General features: G+C 49.0%; 2 protein-coding genes across 5 annotated transcripts in view; one reads left to right on the top strand and one right to left on the bottom strand.

Annotated features, from left to right (window-relative positions):
* Positions 1–979: 979 nt before the first annotated feature.
* Positions 980–3,732, top strand: LOC115557282 (uncharacterized). Its single transcript, XM_030374975.1, has 3 exons — positions 980–1,092; positions 1,798–1,938; positions 2,253–3,732. Exons 2-3 carry the CDS (start codon positions 1,800–1,802, stop codon positions 3,356–3,358), a joined length of 1,245 nt encoding a protein of 414 aa, XP_030230835.1. The 5' UTR covers positions 980–1,092; positions 1,798–1,799; the 3' UTR covers positions 3,359–3,732.
* A 1,645-nt stretch (positions 3,733–5,377) lies between these two features.
* Positions 5,378–18,639, bottom strand: part of trim62.1 (tripartite motif containing 62, tandem duplicate 1) — a 37,667-nt gene continuing 24,405 nt past the window's right edge. For all 4 annotated transcript variants that reach the window (XM_030373725.1, XM_030373727.1, XM_030373726.1 and 1 more), the window contains 4 exons: positions 16,863–16,958; positions 12,951–13,207; positions 10,543–10,658; positions 5,378–8,470 (listed from right to left, as the gene is read on the bottom strand). In XM_030373725.1, coding sequence (XP_030229585.1) covers positions 7,920–8,470; positions 10,543–10,658; positions 12,951–13,207; positions 16,863–16,958 — 1,020 coding nt within the window. In that variant the 3' untranslated portion in view covers positions 5,378–7,919. The remainder of the gene's footprint in view (positions 8,471–10,542; positions 10,659–12,950; positions 13,208–16,862; positions 16,959–18,639) is intronic.

The raw sequence follows: 18,639 nt of genomic DNA on the forward strand, positions 1-18,639 counted from the left end.
GTTGTGCAGTGAATCGCACAAGATGGTCACCTAAGCTTTATGTGTTGGAGTAGATGGCCATTTAAGTGATTAACTGTTTCACTAGAAAATCGCGAAAAATGTGAAATGCTTGTGAAATGTGTTGATAAAACGCACTCTTTCAACAAATATTAAATAATTACACATATTTAAATCAACGTTTAGTACTTCAACAACATCACAATTGTGAGTGCGATGGACATTTACATAATGATATGAAGTCTAATCCGACCAGCTGCTTCAAAACCAAAACAGACTGCAAAGCATCATCTAATATGCTCTATGCTTAGCTCAGCAGAAGATGGCAGTGCTGTGTTGTTGGCTACTCGAACCCTCTCAACAGAGTAATCCTATTGAGTAGTTTGCGCACAATCATTATGTTATAGGCAGGCCCGCCGCTCCCTATACGCAGAGTGCGTAGGGCACCAAGTACCTGAGGGGGGCACCAAAAATTGAGGTTTGCAAAAAAGAAAAAACATTAATGAATGAAAAATATGTAAATAAGTTATGAAGAGGCCCACCGTTGTTTGTTCTTAATTGTATAACCCCCCCCCCCTCCGCCCGCATAGGGGACCGAAACGGCCAGCGGCGGCCCTGGTTATAGGTAAGGCACCTGCAAAACTATGTAGGTGTTTATCCAACTACAACTTGATATTTTCCCAAAATGTTATAGTTAAATTACTACTATGTCTACATCAACGTACACACATGCATACACACATGCAAGCGTGCATGCTCACACATTATGCACAGTGTCGGTTCTTGTTGGACAGGTTTCCCAGTGCTGTTCTCAAATAGCACACACCCTCCACAATGCATATGTGCTCTCACCTTAACCCAGGCCAGGTGCAGCCACAGCAGAAATACACACACAAACACACACCATGGTGTGTGTGTGTGTGTGTGTGTGTGTGTGTGTGTGTGTGTGTGTGTGTGTGTGTGTGTGTGTGTGTGTTTAGGGGCGGGGTTGAGGGGTGGGTATTAGGGCGGAGCGAAGGGGATGGGAAGAAAGAGGATGAACCATTTGAGGTTCATATTGACATGCCGTTCTCTGTGAGGCTCCTGTGAGGACAGGTAAGAGACACACAGACACCACACACACACACACACACTTATTTTCACAGTAAAGTATCAGCCTAGCTGTTATGTTGACAGGCAATGTTGAGAACATAGACCTTCCATGTAGAAAACACTTTCCTGGCTGAGCACTGCAGTCCAATAGGAGTTTGAATGTCAGAGTTTGATGACATGTTGTGTTTGCGTGAGTTTACATAAAGAGCCAAAAGACCAGTAAATACCGTGGGAATCATGGTATGGCAACAGAGTTTGTATGAGGCTCTCTGCTGAGTTCCCTACTAGAGGACGTTTTTATTGTTCTTCTTGATGCTGGATGATAATGTCAAACAGTGTGCAATGCATCACATTTTAATAGCCGGAATTGTAGAAGATACTGTATACAACCCCGTTGTGGGACTATTTATTGTGAGGCACCAAGAAATAATTGCAACGCAAGTGGAGGTGCTGTTCAGGGTCCAAAGCAAATGTACACAAACAAATATTGATTGGGTAGGGTTTTGTCTACAAACAAATGATGTGAACCACTGAAGGTAAGCTGCCTCTGACCTGCCAGCACACAGTCTAAACCGTATTACTACATGTTGCAGCACGTAGACATGTTGGCTTGTGTGTTGTGTGGTTTGTCTATGGGCTAATTGTGTGACTATTTTCTCGTGTTTCCTCTTTTTGTTTTTTGTGGGTGTGTTTGTGACTGCGCCGTAGCCATGGCGGGAGTGCTGGAGGGTGCGTTGGTCCTGGGAGTGTGTAAACTGGCCTGCAGCCTGTTCTTCCTGTCTGCCATCCCGGGGATCATCAGCTTCTGCTTCTGCTGCCTGCTGATGTTCACAGATATCCTGGTCACAGGTAGGCGTCTGCACACCAAACAACAGTCTTCCAGTCTTCCAGTCCACTGCCATCCACTCTACTTCATTTTATTTGTATGCACTTTACTAGTTTTCGTTGGCTTTTATCTAAGTGTTTTAGTTGTCTTTTGGACGCTACCATTGTTCTTAGGCATCGGGTGGGGTGTGGCTTGCTTAAGAGGCCAAAGGCCAGACCCTGGACCTTTTTTGACTCAGAACCCAACACCGTATAGCCACGAGGCAAAATATCCCCCCGCTCTGCATGTGACGTTCCTCCCCTCGCAGTCACAGCCTGGTTGTGTCTGTGCTCGGCAGGTTTCCTCCTCTTCTTGTGGACTGCTGATCCCTGGCCGCCCCAGCTGGCCCCTCACAGCGACCTCATCGCCCTGCGCTTCCTACTCTTCCTCGGACACACCTACGCGGCGGCGCTGCTCCTAGCCACGCCCCTGGTTGCAGCGGAGATTGCCCTGAGAAAAGTGTGGGCGTGCGACGGCGACGGCGCCGCCTGCCAGAGCATGGATGACGTAGGGTGCGAGGTGCTAGAGAGTAGCGTAGCCTCGGAGAAGGGCGACGCGCGCCCACTGGGTGCTGCTGACGCGGACAGAGGGCAGGGGAAATGGAAGCAGCTGAGCCACGCTATTGGCTACCTGTGCTGCCTCGCTGTGTGGATGGTGTCGGGGCTGTGTGTGGGATGGAGCGGGCGGAGTCTGGAGGAGCTGTGGGTCGCCGAGTGTTTACATTCAAGGGGCTCCTTCAGCGCCTGTCTGCCCAGAATGTTCCCCTTCCCCGTGGAGCCCTTCTGGGGGGAAGCCGTCCTCAGCCTACTGCTGCTGCTCTCCCTGGCTGTGGAGCTGGCTGCCTGGGTGCGCCGGGATAAACACAACACAGATGTGGGTGATAACAACAACAACATAAACAGCAACAACAATAAGAGCAGCCGTTGGCAGCACCTTGTCCCAGCACCTGTCAGGCCATTGTCCCCGACGACTGAGCCCTGGCTGGTAGTGGAGCCGGAGCTCGGGTCTGTTGACCCAGAGGAAACAAGCAGCAGCTGCATGGCTCCCACGGCCGGCGGCTGGCCCAGCGAGGCACCAGTGGCTCACTGCTCCCATCCCGCCCTGCCTGAACCGGAGTCTGCGCCCAGAGATCCACGGCGAGGGCCGGACCGGGAGACGGAGGGAGGCCTGGGGCCGCAGTGCGGCCACAGGAGGCCTGGGCCACAGCACGTCGTCCCCAGCCTAGGGCTGATCATCACCACAGGGCTGGTGGGAGTGCTCTCCCTGTGCACGCTGCCTCTGGTCCTCAGTGTGAACGTGCTGCTGGTTCAGACGATGCATGCCGTGGCGGAAGGTTGCTTGGAGACCTGCTTAGCACAGTGGCGGTCGGGAGAGGGCAGGTCGACTGTTTTAAGGACGTTGTGACACCACTATTTCAGAGCTTGGATTTTAAGGACACGCTTTGTTTTTGGTGGGTGGATGTGGACGGAAAACTAGGTGGATTTTTTGGGGGGGGGGGGGAACAACAGCTGGTCGGGTTGTTAGATGTCAATTGTAAATAAAACTCTTCAAAGCAGCCAAGTCCCTGGTAAGCTGGTTTAGTGTAGCCACAAGCTACGAATATTGCTAGGAGACAGGCTGAGGCGTGCTCTGCACTAAGACAGACACTTAACTGAACCAGAGTTGCTGATTGTTCCAATGTTGTGCAAGCTCCATGAACGCTAACAATTAGACATCATATAACAATGATACCTCGTTGTTAAATATAACAATGAGAAAATAAAGTAAAATAAAAAACATTTGTATCCTTTTTAATGTCAGACGCCCAGTGGCACACTCTCTTATACAATGTCAACACAAAGGGACTGTTTTAAAAGACTAACACTAGAGGGCACCCTTATACAGTAACATGTCCAGACCTAGACCTCCCGACAATTATACATCATCAAAAACGTTGGCTCAATTAGGACCTGTAATAGAGAAATGTTTCGGGTGAAATAGGAGGGGGGGAGTATATGACTGTACAAACATGTACAGACATATACTCCAACCACATCTAAAAAGCCAAGTTTGAGCAAGACTTCTAAAAGCACCAACCAAGGCATTAGCGGCACAACGTTTGGTTAAACATTAGGCCTATTTAAATTCTTCCACCATTGTGACATCGAAAGGTCGTCAGAAGAAAGATAAAGTGACATGCCTTTGAACGGTCTGTCTGGATTCTAAGCTAAATGAAGGCACTTTATTATTTTTGGCAAGATATTAGTATTCGGTGCAGGAATTTTACACTTCATTTCAGAATCAAGTAGGCACATAGTCCATTATTTACCTTCAAATTGCACTGAATTAATCCCTGTGTATAATAACGGATAAGTGGCCTGCTTCTTACACTTATTTCAACGAGTTGACATTAATTACACGAATAGGGTGTTTTTTCCTACATATCTTAGACACTTTGTTGAATAAAGGACGCAAACATGTCATTTGCATAACTTCCCATTAATCCACAGACAATAAACCATTAACTGCATCCATACTAATATTAAAAATAGACTAAATTGGTTTCATATTCATAACCACATATAACTTAGTACATCTTGGTAAAGGCTTACATTCCTGCCTCATGAGGGACACATTCTTAGAGGAAAGCACACGGGTGTGTGCGCACAGGCGCTTTCCGTGTGTGTGTGTGTGTGTGTGTGTGTGTGTGTGTGTGTGTGTGTGTGTGTGTGTGTGTGTGTGTGTGTGTGTGTGTGTGTGTGTGTGTGTGTGTGTGTGTGTGTGTGTGCGCGCGCGCGCGCGCGGGGGAATTCCGTAGCAACGGCGCTTGTCAATTACAGCAGAGCGCGGGGAGAAAACAGGGAGAAAAGCACCCGGATCAAAACGACGAGTGAGGGTGGTGTTCGATGCATCTCGAACATAGCAAAGGCCGCCTGCCCTCAGGCTTCCAGCGGTAACTCAAGTGTGTTTCTGTTATTAAATAGCACAGAGTGTGTCACTTAAAGGAGACTTATGGTATGGGCGAGGCGTTCTTACTCAAGAAGCCTCTAGTGTCCAACTTCTGTAGTGCACATGATTTGGACGTATGGCCTGAGCTTTTGCAGGGATCACATGCTTAATCTTCGACGCATTTCCCAATTAAAAATGGATCGTGTCTAATTGGTCTGAAGTTAACCCATCGATCATTCTCCCGAATTTGGTGACGGTGATTTTTGCAGCCTCTTTATAGCTCAGCGCTAATGGGTTTAACACGAGTCACTCTAGCCACCACCTAATGGAAAGATTAAAATGAGTAGAAAATGAAAGTAAAACAAAATGGATTCTGATAACCAATGGCGTGGAAATGGATAAATTATTGACACGTTCAGAGAAAACACCCAACGAAAAAAGCTATTTGTCTTGCGTCCTTAGTAGGAGTCTCTCTCTCACACACACACACACACGTTTGGTTTTCGCAGTAATTTATTGTAGAACATTAAAACATGTCACACAAACCCCTGACGGCAATGGGTGCACTGCGACCATCATCCAAACACAATCTTTGCAGTCATCCATAGTTTTAATTTCATCGTCGTCGGCCATCACCCCACCTCATCCTCACACACTAATCTCATATTTTATGCAAATTGTACAGAAACATCCGCTAATAGGTCAAGTACCAGGAGAGATGGCCTACATACCATGTGACACGTATGAATGCAAATAACTAGTATTCAATTTGCATGATAACAGATATATGTGATCCATCTTAACACACAGGACATTGTAAAAAAAATGGCTGGAAGAACGAAGCAAGGACATTTTGAATACATTACCGATTGTCTCATCTGTCTGATACTAATTAATACCAATTATGTTAAATATTATGGTGAGATTATTTTGCCATCTCGTTTCATTAATTATACCAGCATGTTTGAACACAAACGCAAACCATCAGACCAGTCATATCATGATTAAGTCCCATTAACACAGCATACAACAAATACAAATAAACAGGGCATCGCATGGCAATGAGAAAACACAGACATAGAAACGCAGTGGTAAGGTGAGGAATTCTTCTGGTCTAAATCTGTGTTGACAGGCCTGCTCAAACAGAATGCTTTTCTCTTTCCAACATACTTTCAGCTAGTTCAGGTAAATGTGAGGAAGACAACTAGGGACTTGCTTGTTTTTAAATCAAGTGCAGGCAGCCAAGGCTGGTAGGAGTTTCGATTCCTGGCCATGTTTGACCCATCCTCCCCAAATATCAGAACCCAACACACACACACACACACACACACACACACACACACACACACACACACACACACACACACACACACACACACACACACACACACACACACACACACACACACACACACACACACTTGAAAGGCTTGTGAACAACAGATCTCTTTTGGCATGAAGGCCAAGCAGTGAGATATAAACAAAGCCTCAGAAAGATGTCATATTTAGTCACACTTTTTTTGTATGTAACACACAGTCATGTAGATGCCAATAACAGCCGGACTATGCAGCTTTAATCAATTATCCAGCCACCATATGCTGCATGGAACAAACAAGGTTCGGCTGAATTTGCTGGTCTCAATTCACAAACTTTGAATAACGAGTACAATCTCACTTTTGTTAGCAATTGCAGTTTTGGATGGCCAACTACTGAGTGCTTCAGTATTACTAATGATAACAGCCCCATCACAAATCATAAATAGACCACATTGGGAAGCAGGTTAAACAGGCTGGAATGTACTTGAGTTCTACATCGATTCAAAGAGATACAGGGGTACTTCATGAGGAACCCAATCATACCTGAACCGATAACTAATCAATAGGTTACTCACAAGGAAAATCATACATCTTGGATAAATACTATGTTGACAGACATGCAACACCTAATTTCCACATCCCAAAATAGCAGCGTAGTTCTTGACCACTTTGCTCCCTTGAAACACACTCACACAAACTACACACACGAGTAGACGACGTGGGGAGCAAAAATAAAAAATAACAGAAAGAAAAGGTTAGAAAGTGAGAAATCTATTTAAGGACATTTCAGTTCAGTTCATTCAACTTGTCTTTTCTTCTTAAAATCTGACACGGATCACCATTGGTGAACACAAAGAACATACACTTGTAGCCGTAACCGTCACGCATGTCACTAACAACAACTACTGCACATCGAGGTGGTCGTAGCAAAAGGCTTGGGATACCGTGAACAAGTGACATCATTTTTCGTTGTTTTGGTAAAACATAATAATTTACGGTATACGCAGGCAGAAGTAAAGTGCCGACAGGTTTTGTCAAGCGTACGTTGACTCGCTGGAACTGTGGCTACAAAAAAAAGCCTTGGGAAGAGGAGGATAAAAAGGTGCCGGTTGGACACGTTCCACGGACACAGCTAAAGCCCACTGCACAGCACAGAGACGAAGAGAAGACCCCGGAGTCCTTAGGCCTGGAGGTGGCAGGTAGACAGCCCGGGTCTCTCCAGCCAGGAGCCAGACTGGAGGAGCAAGACACAGGGGACTGACTGCTCAAGCTGGGCTTTGAACAAAGACAGCAGACCTTTCATTGGTCTAGCCCCCCCTCCCACCTTCAGTGGTGCCCCCTGCTTCGTAATTACAGCCCAGCCGTAAGTGTAGGCATGGGAAATTCCAAAAGGTCCCAGGAAACAACGACGGCACACAGTCATTAAAAGCAGCACTACGCGAAAAACAAACCAACACCAAAACCAAACACACTTCTTTACACACCCTGTTTAAACTATTTATTTTGAATCACTTCTTTTACCTCTACATATTTCTTAATTTTTTAACAAATTTTCCTGAAAATTCCATTGGCGACACAACCAACTCTTTTGGCAGAGCGGATCTTCAGCACGGGCGCTCTCGCACGCATGTATGCATGTGCGCGTTGATGTGTGTGCGTGCATGTGTGTGCGCGAGCCCGTCTGCGTGCGTGCGTGCGTGCGTGCGTGCGTGCGTGGCTCTTAAAGGCGCACAGTGTTGATGCGCAGCGGCTGCACGTTCTTGCCGTTGGCGTGGCTCTGGCCCGGGCTGAAGTAGGGGAACACCTTGGCGGGGAACTTCTCCCGGTACGTGTACAGCCACGACATGTCGTCGGCGTTGTAGAACACCAGCAGGCCCTTGCCGCAGTCCAGGTACACGCCCACCTTCTCCAACTTGGCCTTGACGTTGAGCCGCGTCCAGGGCTCTGTGCAGGCGCTGTACTGGTTGCCGTCGTGCATGACGATGCAGTAGAAGCCGCGGCTGGGCTGGATCTGGATGCTGCCCTTGCGGCTGACCGTCTCGCCGCACACGCCCATCATCCACTGGGTCTTCTCCGACACCATCACCTCCCAGTAGTGCACGCCGCCGGCGAAGCCCTCGGCGCCCAGCACCGACACCTCCACGTCGAAGCGCCGCGGCGAGTCCTGCAGTGGCTGCGGGTGGAGGTTGCCGTAGGCCACGATGGTGCAGTCGTCCGACAGGATGAGCCGCTGGTGGGCCGTGATGGGGTCCAGGGTCAACGCCGCCGGCACTGAGCGGGGGAGGGGTGAGAGGAGCATTTAGCCTGGATACCGCGGGGGGGCGGATCTGGGGTTAAAAAGAGTGGTGTTCAAAGGGTAAGGCCTGAAAATGTACTGAATGTGATCGTACGTTTGTGTTCATGAGGGGCTATGCGAGCAGCATGCATGCGTCTTGTCTCGTTAGCAAACTATTTTTACATGTTTCCAATGTCTGTTTCTTTTCACTGTGCAAGAAATGCTGGTAGGAGCGGAGAAGCGCTGGTATATTGTCCTCAGAATGCAGTTAGTACTTGTGATTCCGGTCCTTGTGTGTCGGATAAGCAAATGCTCTGTGTCTGTTGCAAGATAACGTCTCTTGACAGATGAAGCAGATATAGATAATATAGAGAGCATAGATGCTGCTGACAAGACGTTGCACCTCATAAACAAAAACATGAAAAATGTTATCAGGTTGCAAGTCAAAAGTGTATATGACGGAGTGGTAACAAAATAAAAATGCAGTAAAAAAAAAAGATGGAGCAACAGCATATTTGTTTTGGGTCCTGGGACAGAAATGACATGATTGAATTCACATCTGTACACTTCCTGTCTCTGCCTCTATATCCAACGGTGAAGCACTCCCACTGAGGAAGATGTTATTCCAGGGGAGCTGATGAGAGGGAGATGGGGGAGGAAAGCAGGGTTAATAGGTTTAGTGTACAGCAGCCAGCAGGAGGAGCACATGGCCAGTCTTGGCCTTGGGTGAGTGATGAGTGAAGGCTTATTAGTGGGACACGCCCTGCCGACCAGCCTCTCCTGTTCCAGGAAATTGACACAAGAGAATCACTTTTGTGTGAGTGTGTGCACGGCTATAAGCAGCTCTTAACGTACTCTCGGATGTCAGTGCATGCATGTACTTTCACCCCTTCATTATGCATGACCCAACATCCAGCAACACAGGAGTGCCCTCCTGTCCGAGGGCCCGGTGCTGCTGCACCGGGCCAGGTGCTGCTGCACTGGGCCAGGTATCCCGACCGGTGCAGAGAGCCAGGGATGGAGACGGGTGGGGGAGACATGTCATGCTGGGGGTTGGGGGGGGTCTACCTGCCATCGACAAGCAAGCCTACACTACCACCCCCCACTTCTGTGGAGGTTTGGCCTCAGGTCATGCAAAACAATAGAGACCCGTTTCACACACACACACACACGTTCCTGGAAATACAATGGACTGAGGAACGATTTGGAACAAGAGAGGCCTTTCCCTGGAGGTCCACATCCCCTTCATCTCCATGAGCAGGCAGAAATGGGAGTCCGACGGCAGCAGGCGGGGTGAGGGTGGTAGTCTGGCCGCCAGCCAGGGAGCAGGACAACGTCTCCCGCGGCCAATGACACGACCGGTGTGCCTTACGTTCCACTCATTAGTTTCATTCTCCTGAGTGCCTCTTTGTTTCACACGCACACAAGTGTGCACTGCAGGAGCACACTTGCCAAAAAAACAACCACTGCATCCGACGCCAGTGGTTGTTTCTTCTTGCCGTTAATGCTGCATGTGTGGCAGCGGCCTGAGCATTGACAGTGATCCGCCAAGACCCATCACGGAGAGGCATGATGGGAGGAATGCCTTTGTCTCGTCTCCCTGGCAGCGTCGGCTGATGGATCGGAACCAATTGTTCCATTTGGCAGCCAGGCAGGGGAGGCCCTGAAGCCGGGCCGTCTCACCCCCGGCTGGCCCTGGGCTACACAGGGGCCAATTGATTGAGGGGGGCGAGAGGGAGAGAGAGAGAGAGAGACTCCCCCACACAGAGAAAGGCATCTCTCCCTTCACTGCATTGGGCCATGCTGGGCCCGATGCCATTTCTCATCACAATTGTGTGAGTGAGAGCTCAAAAGCGTCTCTGAAATTTTAATACAAGCCAGGATTACTTCATGCCACACAAAAAGACTTCATCCCAATCCAATGTAGGCTTCTGCTGGTGTGCGCTTCCATATCTTTTCCCCTTGCGCGACATCCTTGTCTGTCGGCCCTTCCACACCACATTCCACAGCTAATGCGTTTGCCGGACTCGTGTACGGTAGTGTTGCAGCGGGTGCAGTCATCCTATACCTGGGGAGATGTCCTGGAACAAGGACTTCCATATCGTGTACTGCAAGGGCCCCATGTACTTGGACGTGGGGAAGTCTTCGTACGTCAGGTTGGTCTCGTGGATCTTCCCCTTGATCCTAAGACAGAAAGAAACACGCCTCAATGTCATTCTCCACACAACTCAGCCCGACTCCTCCAGATGCTGTTTACCACAGCAGCCTTCCCTGTAGCTAAATCCCTTCCTCAGTCCCCCTCTCCCTCAGTCTCTCTCTCCCTCCGCCTCTCTGAGCCACGCTGCATCTGGCCTGATCCTCCCTCTGACAGCGAGGGGAGATTATTATGGGTGGGGAGGATGGGAGGAGAACTGTGATTACACCATCAGCTCCCCCTGACATGAATCCCATCACATGCTCCCACGGGAGCCCACGTAGATAGTGGGGAGGCAGGTGGTTAGAGTCCTCAGAGCAACTAATAGGACGGAAGGATGGGCTTCTAAAAACGTACAGCGGCAGCCGAGGCAGCTGATCACTAGGCACAGCTAGAATTGTGTGAAGCAGTGTTGTGCAGATGTTTTGTACGGCGGTAGGAGCTTGAGGTGAACATCAATGGAGTCTTTTATGAATAAGAATTACTCACGGCTCCCTGTGTGCTTGTTTGGCTTTTACCTCAATGCCTACCTGAAATGTGATTTAAAACCCACTGTGACAGGAATGTGGAGATTTTATTGAATGTAGAGAGTAATCGTTATAATTCAGTTTCAACAGAAACTACAGTTCAGTGATATTATACCTAAAATCTAAATCAATATTTCTTAACCTCTTAAATCTGTGCCGTGCCGGCAGGATTAATATATCATTGTTTAAACCAATAATATCACCTTTTCCACTGCCAATTCCATCACACCAGTCGCTTTTAAAAAGGGAAAAACAATGGCTATTCCGCAATCCACCACAGAGCTTTCTAAAAGATAGGAAGACATTTTAATTGAACACCGCCTGAAAAATCCCAGTCTAGGTGGGATAACAACCGATTCAAGGATCAGCCCAAGCTGTTGCTCATCTGCGCACCTTCTTCAAAATGTCAGTGGGCCTCTTTTGAGGAAGGAGGATTCTCCTACCGCAACTGCAGTGTCACACTAATGACTTAAACCTTTTACATCCTACTGCAGCAGAGATGTCGATAGTCCACTATAGCTTATTAGCATAGCAGGTCTATGTTAATAGGTTGCTAATTGCTAGACATAAATGCTTTCAGTGGTCATGTTTCATTTTAATATTCCACTGTCATCGTCTTGCATTTTATTTATTATATACGTCAAAATAGGAATAGATTGCCTGTTGAACCAATGATTGTTTTCGTTTTTTTAATCAGTGTAGAATTTATTTGTGTACGTTGAGCCAGGCAAATCCTTGCTGATCCTTTGAAGGCTAAGATAGCAGACATTACCCTGAGGCCCACAGTAACATCAAGGCTATTTTAAGGGTGGATATTGCTCCGGGAGGACTGCCATCTTCACGCACATCTGCAACAAGCCTAACGGCTGAGTACAAGTCTCTGAGCACAGGTCCCGGAGTACAGGTCTCAGAGTACAGAGCCCACAGGTCCCTGAGCACAGGTCTCCGAGTACAACAGGTCTCTCAGTCTTACAGGTCTCTCAGTCGTACAGGTCTCTCAGTCGTACAGGTCTCTCAGTCGTACAGGTCTCTCAGTCGTACAGGTCTCTCAGTCGTACAGGTCTCTCAGTCGTACAGGTCTCTCAGTCGTACAGGTCTCTCAGCCGTACAGGTCTCTCAGCCGTACAGGCCTCTCAGCCTTACAGGCCTCTCAGTCTTACAGGCCTCTCAGTCTTACAGGCCTCTCAGTCTTACAGGCCTCTCAGTCTTACAGGCCTCTCAGTCTTACAGGCCTCTCAGTCTTACAGGCCTCTCAGTCTTACAGGCCTCTCAGTCTTACAGGCCTCTCAGTCTTACAGGCCTCTCAGTCTTACAGGCCTCTCAGTCTTACAGGCCTCTCAGTCTTACAGGCCTCTCAGTCTTACAGGCCTCTCAGTCTTACAGGCCTCTCAGTCGTACAGGCCTCTCAGTCTTACAGGCCTCTCAGTCTTACAGGCCTCTCAGTCTTACAGGCCTCTCAGTCTTACAGGCCTCCCAGTCTTACAGGCCTCCCAGTCTTACAGGCCTCTCAGTCTTACAGGCCTCTCAGTCTTACAGGCCTCTCAGTCGTACAGGCCTCTCAGTCTTACAGGCCTCTCAGTCGTACAGGCCTCTCAGTCTTACAGGCCTCTCAGTCGTACAGGCCTCTCAGTCTTACAGGCCTCTCAGTCGTACAGGTCTCTGCGTAGCCACGTGGATGTCCTCTTACACAGAGGTATTAAGGGACCATGGGGGACCACGGATCATGTTTGGACAGAGGGAGTTGAGGTGGCGCACCTCTCAGACGTGGTGGCCACGCCTTCCAGGAAGTCGTGGCGCCCGCTCTCGTGGAGGCGCTCCTGCAGGATCTGGACGCCCTCCTTGACGTCGCGCAGCTGCTGGCTGTAGCGCTGGATCTTGTGCTCGATGTCGGCCAGCTTGCGCGCCGTGTCCATCTCCAGCTCCTCCAGCATGCTCTTCTGCCGCTCGCGCAGGAAGCGGTGGAGGCGCTCGAAGGCCTCGCCGATGGTGGCACGCAGGCTCTTGGCCGAGGACTGGAGGAGGAGAGAAAGAGAGGGGAGAGGTTTTACATTTAGGGCATTTATTTGGCAGCGGCTTTTATCCAAAGTGACATACAAGTGCCAAGCACTCATAATTGTTAGGTTAAACCCTTGCCTGTATACAACAATGATAGCTAGGATAAGATGCTACACAATGCTAAGTACCATTTTAAATGCAAGGACGTACAACAGACAATAAGTGCGTACATTAAGTGCCAGGACATACAACGTACAATTAGTGCGAGAGAGGGGTGTGGGGCGGTAAGGGGGTAGGCTATGGAGAGTGTAGGTGAACTTCGAACATTTGAGTCTTTTGCAAAAAAAAAAGAAAAAAAGAAAAAGAGAGAGAGAGAGAGAGAGAGAGAGAGAGAGAGAGAGAGAGAGAGAGAGAGAGAGAGAGAGAGAGAGAGAGAGAGAGAGAGAGAGAGAGAGAGAGAGAGAGAGAGAGAGAGAGAGAGAGAGAGAGAGAGAGAGAAGAGAAGGTTTGGGGGTGTGTGCTCAATAGGGCTGTGCAAACTGTACGCCTTACTGAAATATCTGCATTGTGACAGCAGCGCTATGTAATGTACAAGAATGCAGAGTGGGCAACTATGGAGGCACATGTGGAAAATAAATTATAACATGCTGAGGCCAAAAATAACTTTTTGTGGGGAATTCAGAGGGAGCGGGTAGAGAGAGGCGTGAAATCAAGGCTGCAGGTAGACCTCTGTACACCACAATAATGGGGCTACTCGAGGGGTTTTAAGATGCACATCTAAAGATGCTGCTCCACGGCATCATATTGATTCCATACGGCAAGACTCACTTTCAGCGTGGCCCTGTGTAAACAAGGGAACCAACTCAGTATTTAGCTGACTCTGATGTGTCCATCGCTTGCAGTCAATCCCCCCCCCCCACTCCCTGAACTGTGGGTCCAAATTAAAAAGCAATCACACAATAAAAAACACAACTAGGGTTGTTCACTGAAAAAGATGGGGCAGCTGTTTATTTTTAAGTAAATATTGTTTCGTTATGGATCAAGCTGTTTTGGGGAATGAAGAGATGGTGCTATGAACTTCAAAAGACAGATACAATGACTTCCTTTGGGGAGAGTCTTGAGTTGCAGCCAAAAGAGGAAAAAAATGGGGATGCTTGACATTAAAAAGGGAATTAATCATCTGATCAGCGTCTGTCTTGAAGCCAAACAAGACAGAGGGCTTAGAAGGGCAAGCTGTTTACCAGACTCCACTCAATTAAAATGACGGCACGGGCGACTTCAGTTCAGACTGAACATGAACTACAGCCCAACATGTAGGCCCAAAATCTCTCAAGATGCGTTTCTAAAATGTGTCAGTGTGATAGAGGAAACGGGCCGTTCTGTGCCAGTGGTTCCAGATTAGGCTTTCCGTGTCCCTCTGGTGTAGCGACTACGCCACGGATGTTTCGTTAGTATTCTGCACCACTAACCCCTAAAGAAATAAAAAAAGGTGGGGGAAAAAAAAAGGAGAAAGTGTCATCTATTTCTGTCAAATAGCCTGTCTCCGGAGTCCTGGCTCAGCTCCCAGAGGGCAGGGAGATATTCTTATTCGTTGACAGCCAGGACATATAAAAATGGCTCCTTCCTCCACAGGCAGGGCAGCCGGGGAGGTAAGGTGGCCCTTGTCCCAGCTGTCTCCCCGGGTCAGGATTGATGGCTCGCTAATAGAAGGAAGAAGGTTGTGGTTTGGTGGTGCGTGCGTTCGTGTGCGTGCGTAAATTGTCAACTTTCATTAGGGTGATGACAACAATGGGACCACCATACAATGGTTTTGGTTCAGAGAATATCAGTAGCTGACCAAATCTGACCTCATATCACTAAAATGTTATATTGCATAAGCCCTAATGGTCATGTACCCGTCTGTCTGTCTGTATGTCGCACACAGGAGCCGGTCTATCTGAACAGTTTGCTGTCTGGCCAGGCTGCACAAGGGAACCACGGATGTGGTGGTTGCCCACAGACACCATGAGACCAGCCTGTTCTGATGGGGAGAGAATCCCCCTGGGGTACTGGCACGTCAATGTTTTCCTTACCGAGTCCCTCTCAAGGCCGGCCAGAATAACCAACACTGCAGCACTGGTTGCCTGGTGTTGTAGAGAAGCTTGCCTCTGGATAGGAAAGTAGTCAGAGACAGGTCAATGGGATGAAAGAGAGGGAGTATGACGTGTAGTATAGGTCAAGATATCGGCTTTGAACCTGGGACGCTGCGATCGCATAGCCTATGTGGTCAGAGCATCAGTGGGTTGAACCTCAGAGCCGACCCCTCAAAATACATTTGAACGCGAGGGTGTATCGTTAAACCCTTTTCATTTCAAAGAGGAAGAATAACACAATTCCATTTCAACCACTCAAAAGACCCTACATAAACTGCATGTACAGCAGGTTGACATGCCTTCCCTATTACAAGATGGACACAATGTGAACGCTGAACATCTGCAACCTGTGAGACTGCAGCAGTTCTGGCAGTGAGGACTGAATGCACCAGGATAGTGTCTGGTCAGCTCCCCTAAACACAAAGGGAGCCCAGACTTTCCAATGCCGAGCATCTTTTTATGTGCGCACGCACAATTTTACCCCACACAAAATAAAATGATGCACCCCCATAATGAGATGGATTGATTCAATGTCAGCGGACAGGTCTGGCTTCCTATTGGTTGGCTGGTGTGCTGCGAGTGTCCTGCACTGCAGCAGTGTCCACAGAGTCTGACCAAACAGGAGCAGGGCTATGGTGACATAGGTAGAGCTGAGCAGGAGGAGGGGAGGAAGAGCCAGAGAGAGAGCGAGAGCAGGAGCGAAACACAGAGAGTGAGAAAATAAGAAAGAATAAAAAGAGAGAGCAGATGCACTCCAGAATGACAAATACCACTGACGGCAGAATCAGCCAGCAGCTGCCCTTGCTCTATGGTTTCAGCGTCGCTACAGGAGAACGACAAGATCTGCGGCTGAGAAATGTGTGCCTGTGTGCGTGCATGTGCATGCGTATGTGCATGCGTGTGTGTGTTTACGCGAGTGTGTTTGCGTGTGTGCCCTTTTATGTGCATGCGAGTGTGCGTGTGCGCCCTGTGTGTGTGTACACATGCGTGGGTGTTAAGGGGCATTGCAAGAGGCTGCCACGTATTGACTGGAGGCTCACTCTCTCTGCTGATTAAAACAAGAAGTACAGATTAAAGACCCGCTCGATAGACCAATTTTCAGATTTGTGCGAGAAGATGGAGGGGGAGAGTGATTAAAAAGGCTGCATTGGAAACTTCTCGCTCTACATTCCCACCCCATCACAGCAATTTGTGAGTCGGCCGTCAAGCGGCTCTCTCAGAGAGGATTGTTGTTTACGTTGTGTTTTTCCCAGGGAGAAACCTTATTGCTTATTTCTGGTAATACCTTGCTCCTCTGCAGCGCTCCGGCTGATGCCCGCCCACCCATCCATCTATCCAGGTCTACAGTGTGACGGGCTCCCTTCTAATACCCGGCCCCAGATACGGGGTGTCGCTGTGGGGAGGGCTTGGCAACCACGTGCTCTCCCATCAATCCGGCGGCACCGCCTGTGAGCGTATATTAAACGGCTAAACGAGTGGAACATCCCGTCTGCGAGCCGTCGAGCCGCTCCGGCGCCGACGGAAGAGGGGGGGCGGGTACCTTGGTCTCGGTGAGTTGTCTCTGGAGCAGCTGCAGGGCCTCGGTGTGTCCTCGCTCGCTGTCCTGGAGGGTGGCCAGCTGCTCCTTCATCTCCCTCTGCAAGACAAAAAGCGCACACAGAGAACACCGAGTCAGCATCTGGCACCGACGCACGCCCCCGCCGTCCCCTCCTTACATACACAATGACGCTCGGGCCGCGCTGTGCTCCGTGAGTGACCTCCATTCATTATCAGCTTCACAATCTCAAAAATATGTAATGTAATACAATACAGAGAAAAATCTCCATAGCATAGCGGGGGGCGGCAGTAGCTCAGGAGTGAGAGCAGCTTGGCTTGTAACCGCGAGGTTGCCCGAGTGTCGAGGTGTCCCTGAGCAAGGCACCTAACCCTAAATGCTCTGACGAGTTGGCTGTCGCCTTGCGTGGCTTACACTGCCGTCGGTGTGTGAACGTGTGCATGAATGGGTGAATGTTAGGAAGTATTGATAACGCTTTGGATGAAAGCGCTATATAAATGCAGTCCCTTTAGCATTTACCATAGCAAAGGGTCATACACACACGCAGGTGTGAGTGACGTCTTTCTCTGCAGATCATTTGTGCTGTAATGGGAGGTCAACAAACTCCCCAGGGACTCTTGAAGGTTGCCCTCCTCCAGGAGATCAGAGTCACTGCGGCGCCGCGGGAGGGTGAGGTTCCTCTGATACCTTCCAGCTAACAGGCTCCTATGGACTTATTGATCAAGGTGAGATCTATTTAGAGATGCGCCAGCAGCCCAGTGGTCGCGTCCCCAACCCTGATATAAACAGGCTGAGGTACCCCGGGGAGAGGGCAGGGGCCCACAGAGAACCACAGACCTGGTGCACATCGGTTTCTTTTCTGGGTGGGTTGCAGTAGCCACACCTGGTGTTAATATGTACCTCCAGATGCATGGCTGCTGCAATGCAGCGATGGGATTATACTTATCCCGCTCCGTATGAAAATGATTGCATTATGTCTTCACACTCTTTATTACGGTTCTTCCTCCAAGTTGACTAATAACTGCATGTTGGATATCCGAAGGGAACCGGGCTCTGCAGCAGCTCAACCACCCGATGAGGGCTTTACTTCTCATTTAAAATGGATGACAGCCGTCAAACACAAACGCAGGTAGACCTATACATTATTCAAAGAGTAGTGGTAGGTTATCATGATGTGGTTGGACACGAATGTGACCATGGAAGTTCCCAAAACGTTAAATTTGAATTTAGATTTTTAGCGAGAGGCATGGAATGAACAGGGTCAGACACAGCGCATCGTCATCCAGCAGAGGCCGGTAGAACGAGTCTCCGGTTGCGCCAGGTAGCTGGGGTAGCTGCTGTCACATCAAGAGAATCTCCCTCCAGGTGCCCCCCCGGGCTCTTATAGGTGCCTTCTGATGTCCAGGCTCAGCACAGCGGCGCCCATGCAGGCCCTGCAAGAACACGGGCCACTGAACACAACTTTTAAGTGCAGCCTGACCCATTTGATTCCAGGGCTTGAATGTTGACGTGTAGCCTCGCTGAGTGACTGACGGAGCTCTGGCAGTTGGCGTCTCGCATGTAGCGTTTAGCTCGGGGACATTTGAATTGAGGATGTGCAACACAGGTTGGCACCTTTACCTTTATAGTTTCAAGACAGAACTTGTTAATCGCTATCTAATCCGCCTAGCCTTCTGGATCAAACAGGGACACCCTTACAGACAACTAGTGTTGAACCACCTTTCTCCAAATCAATTTATTCACCAAAATTATCACAAACCCT

The sequence above is a fragment of the Gadus morhua genome, chromosome 13, assembly GCF_902167405.1.
Source record: "Gadus morhua chromosome 13, gadMor3.0, whole genome shotgun sequence".
Taxonomy (NCBI): domain Eukaryota; kingdom Metazoa; phylum Chordata; class Actinopteri; order Gadiformes; family Gadidae; genus Gadus; species Gadus morhua.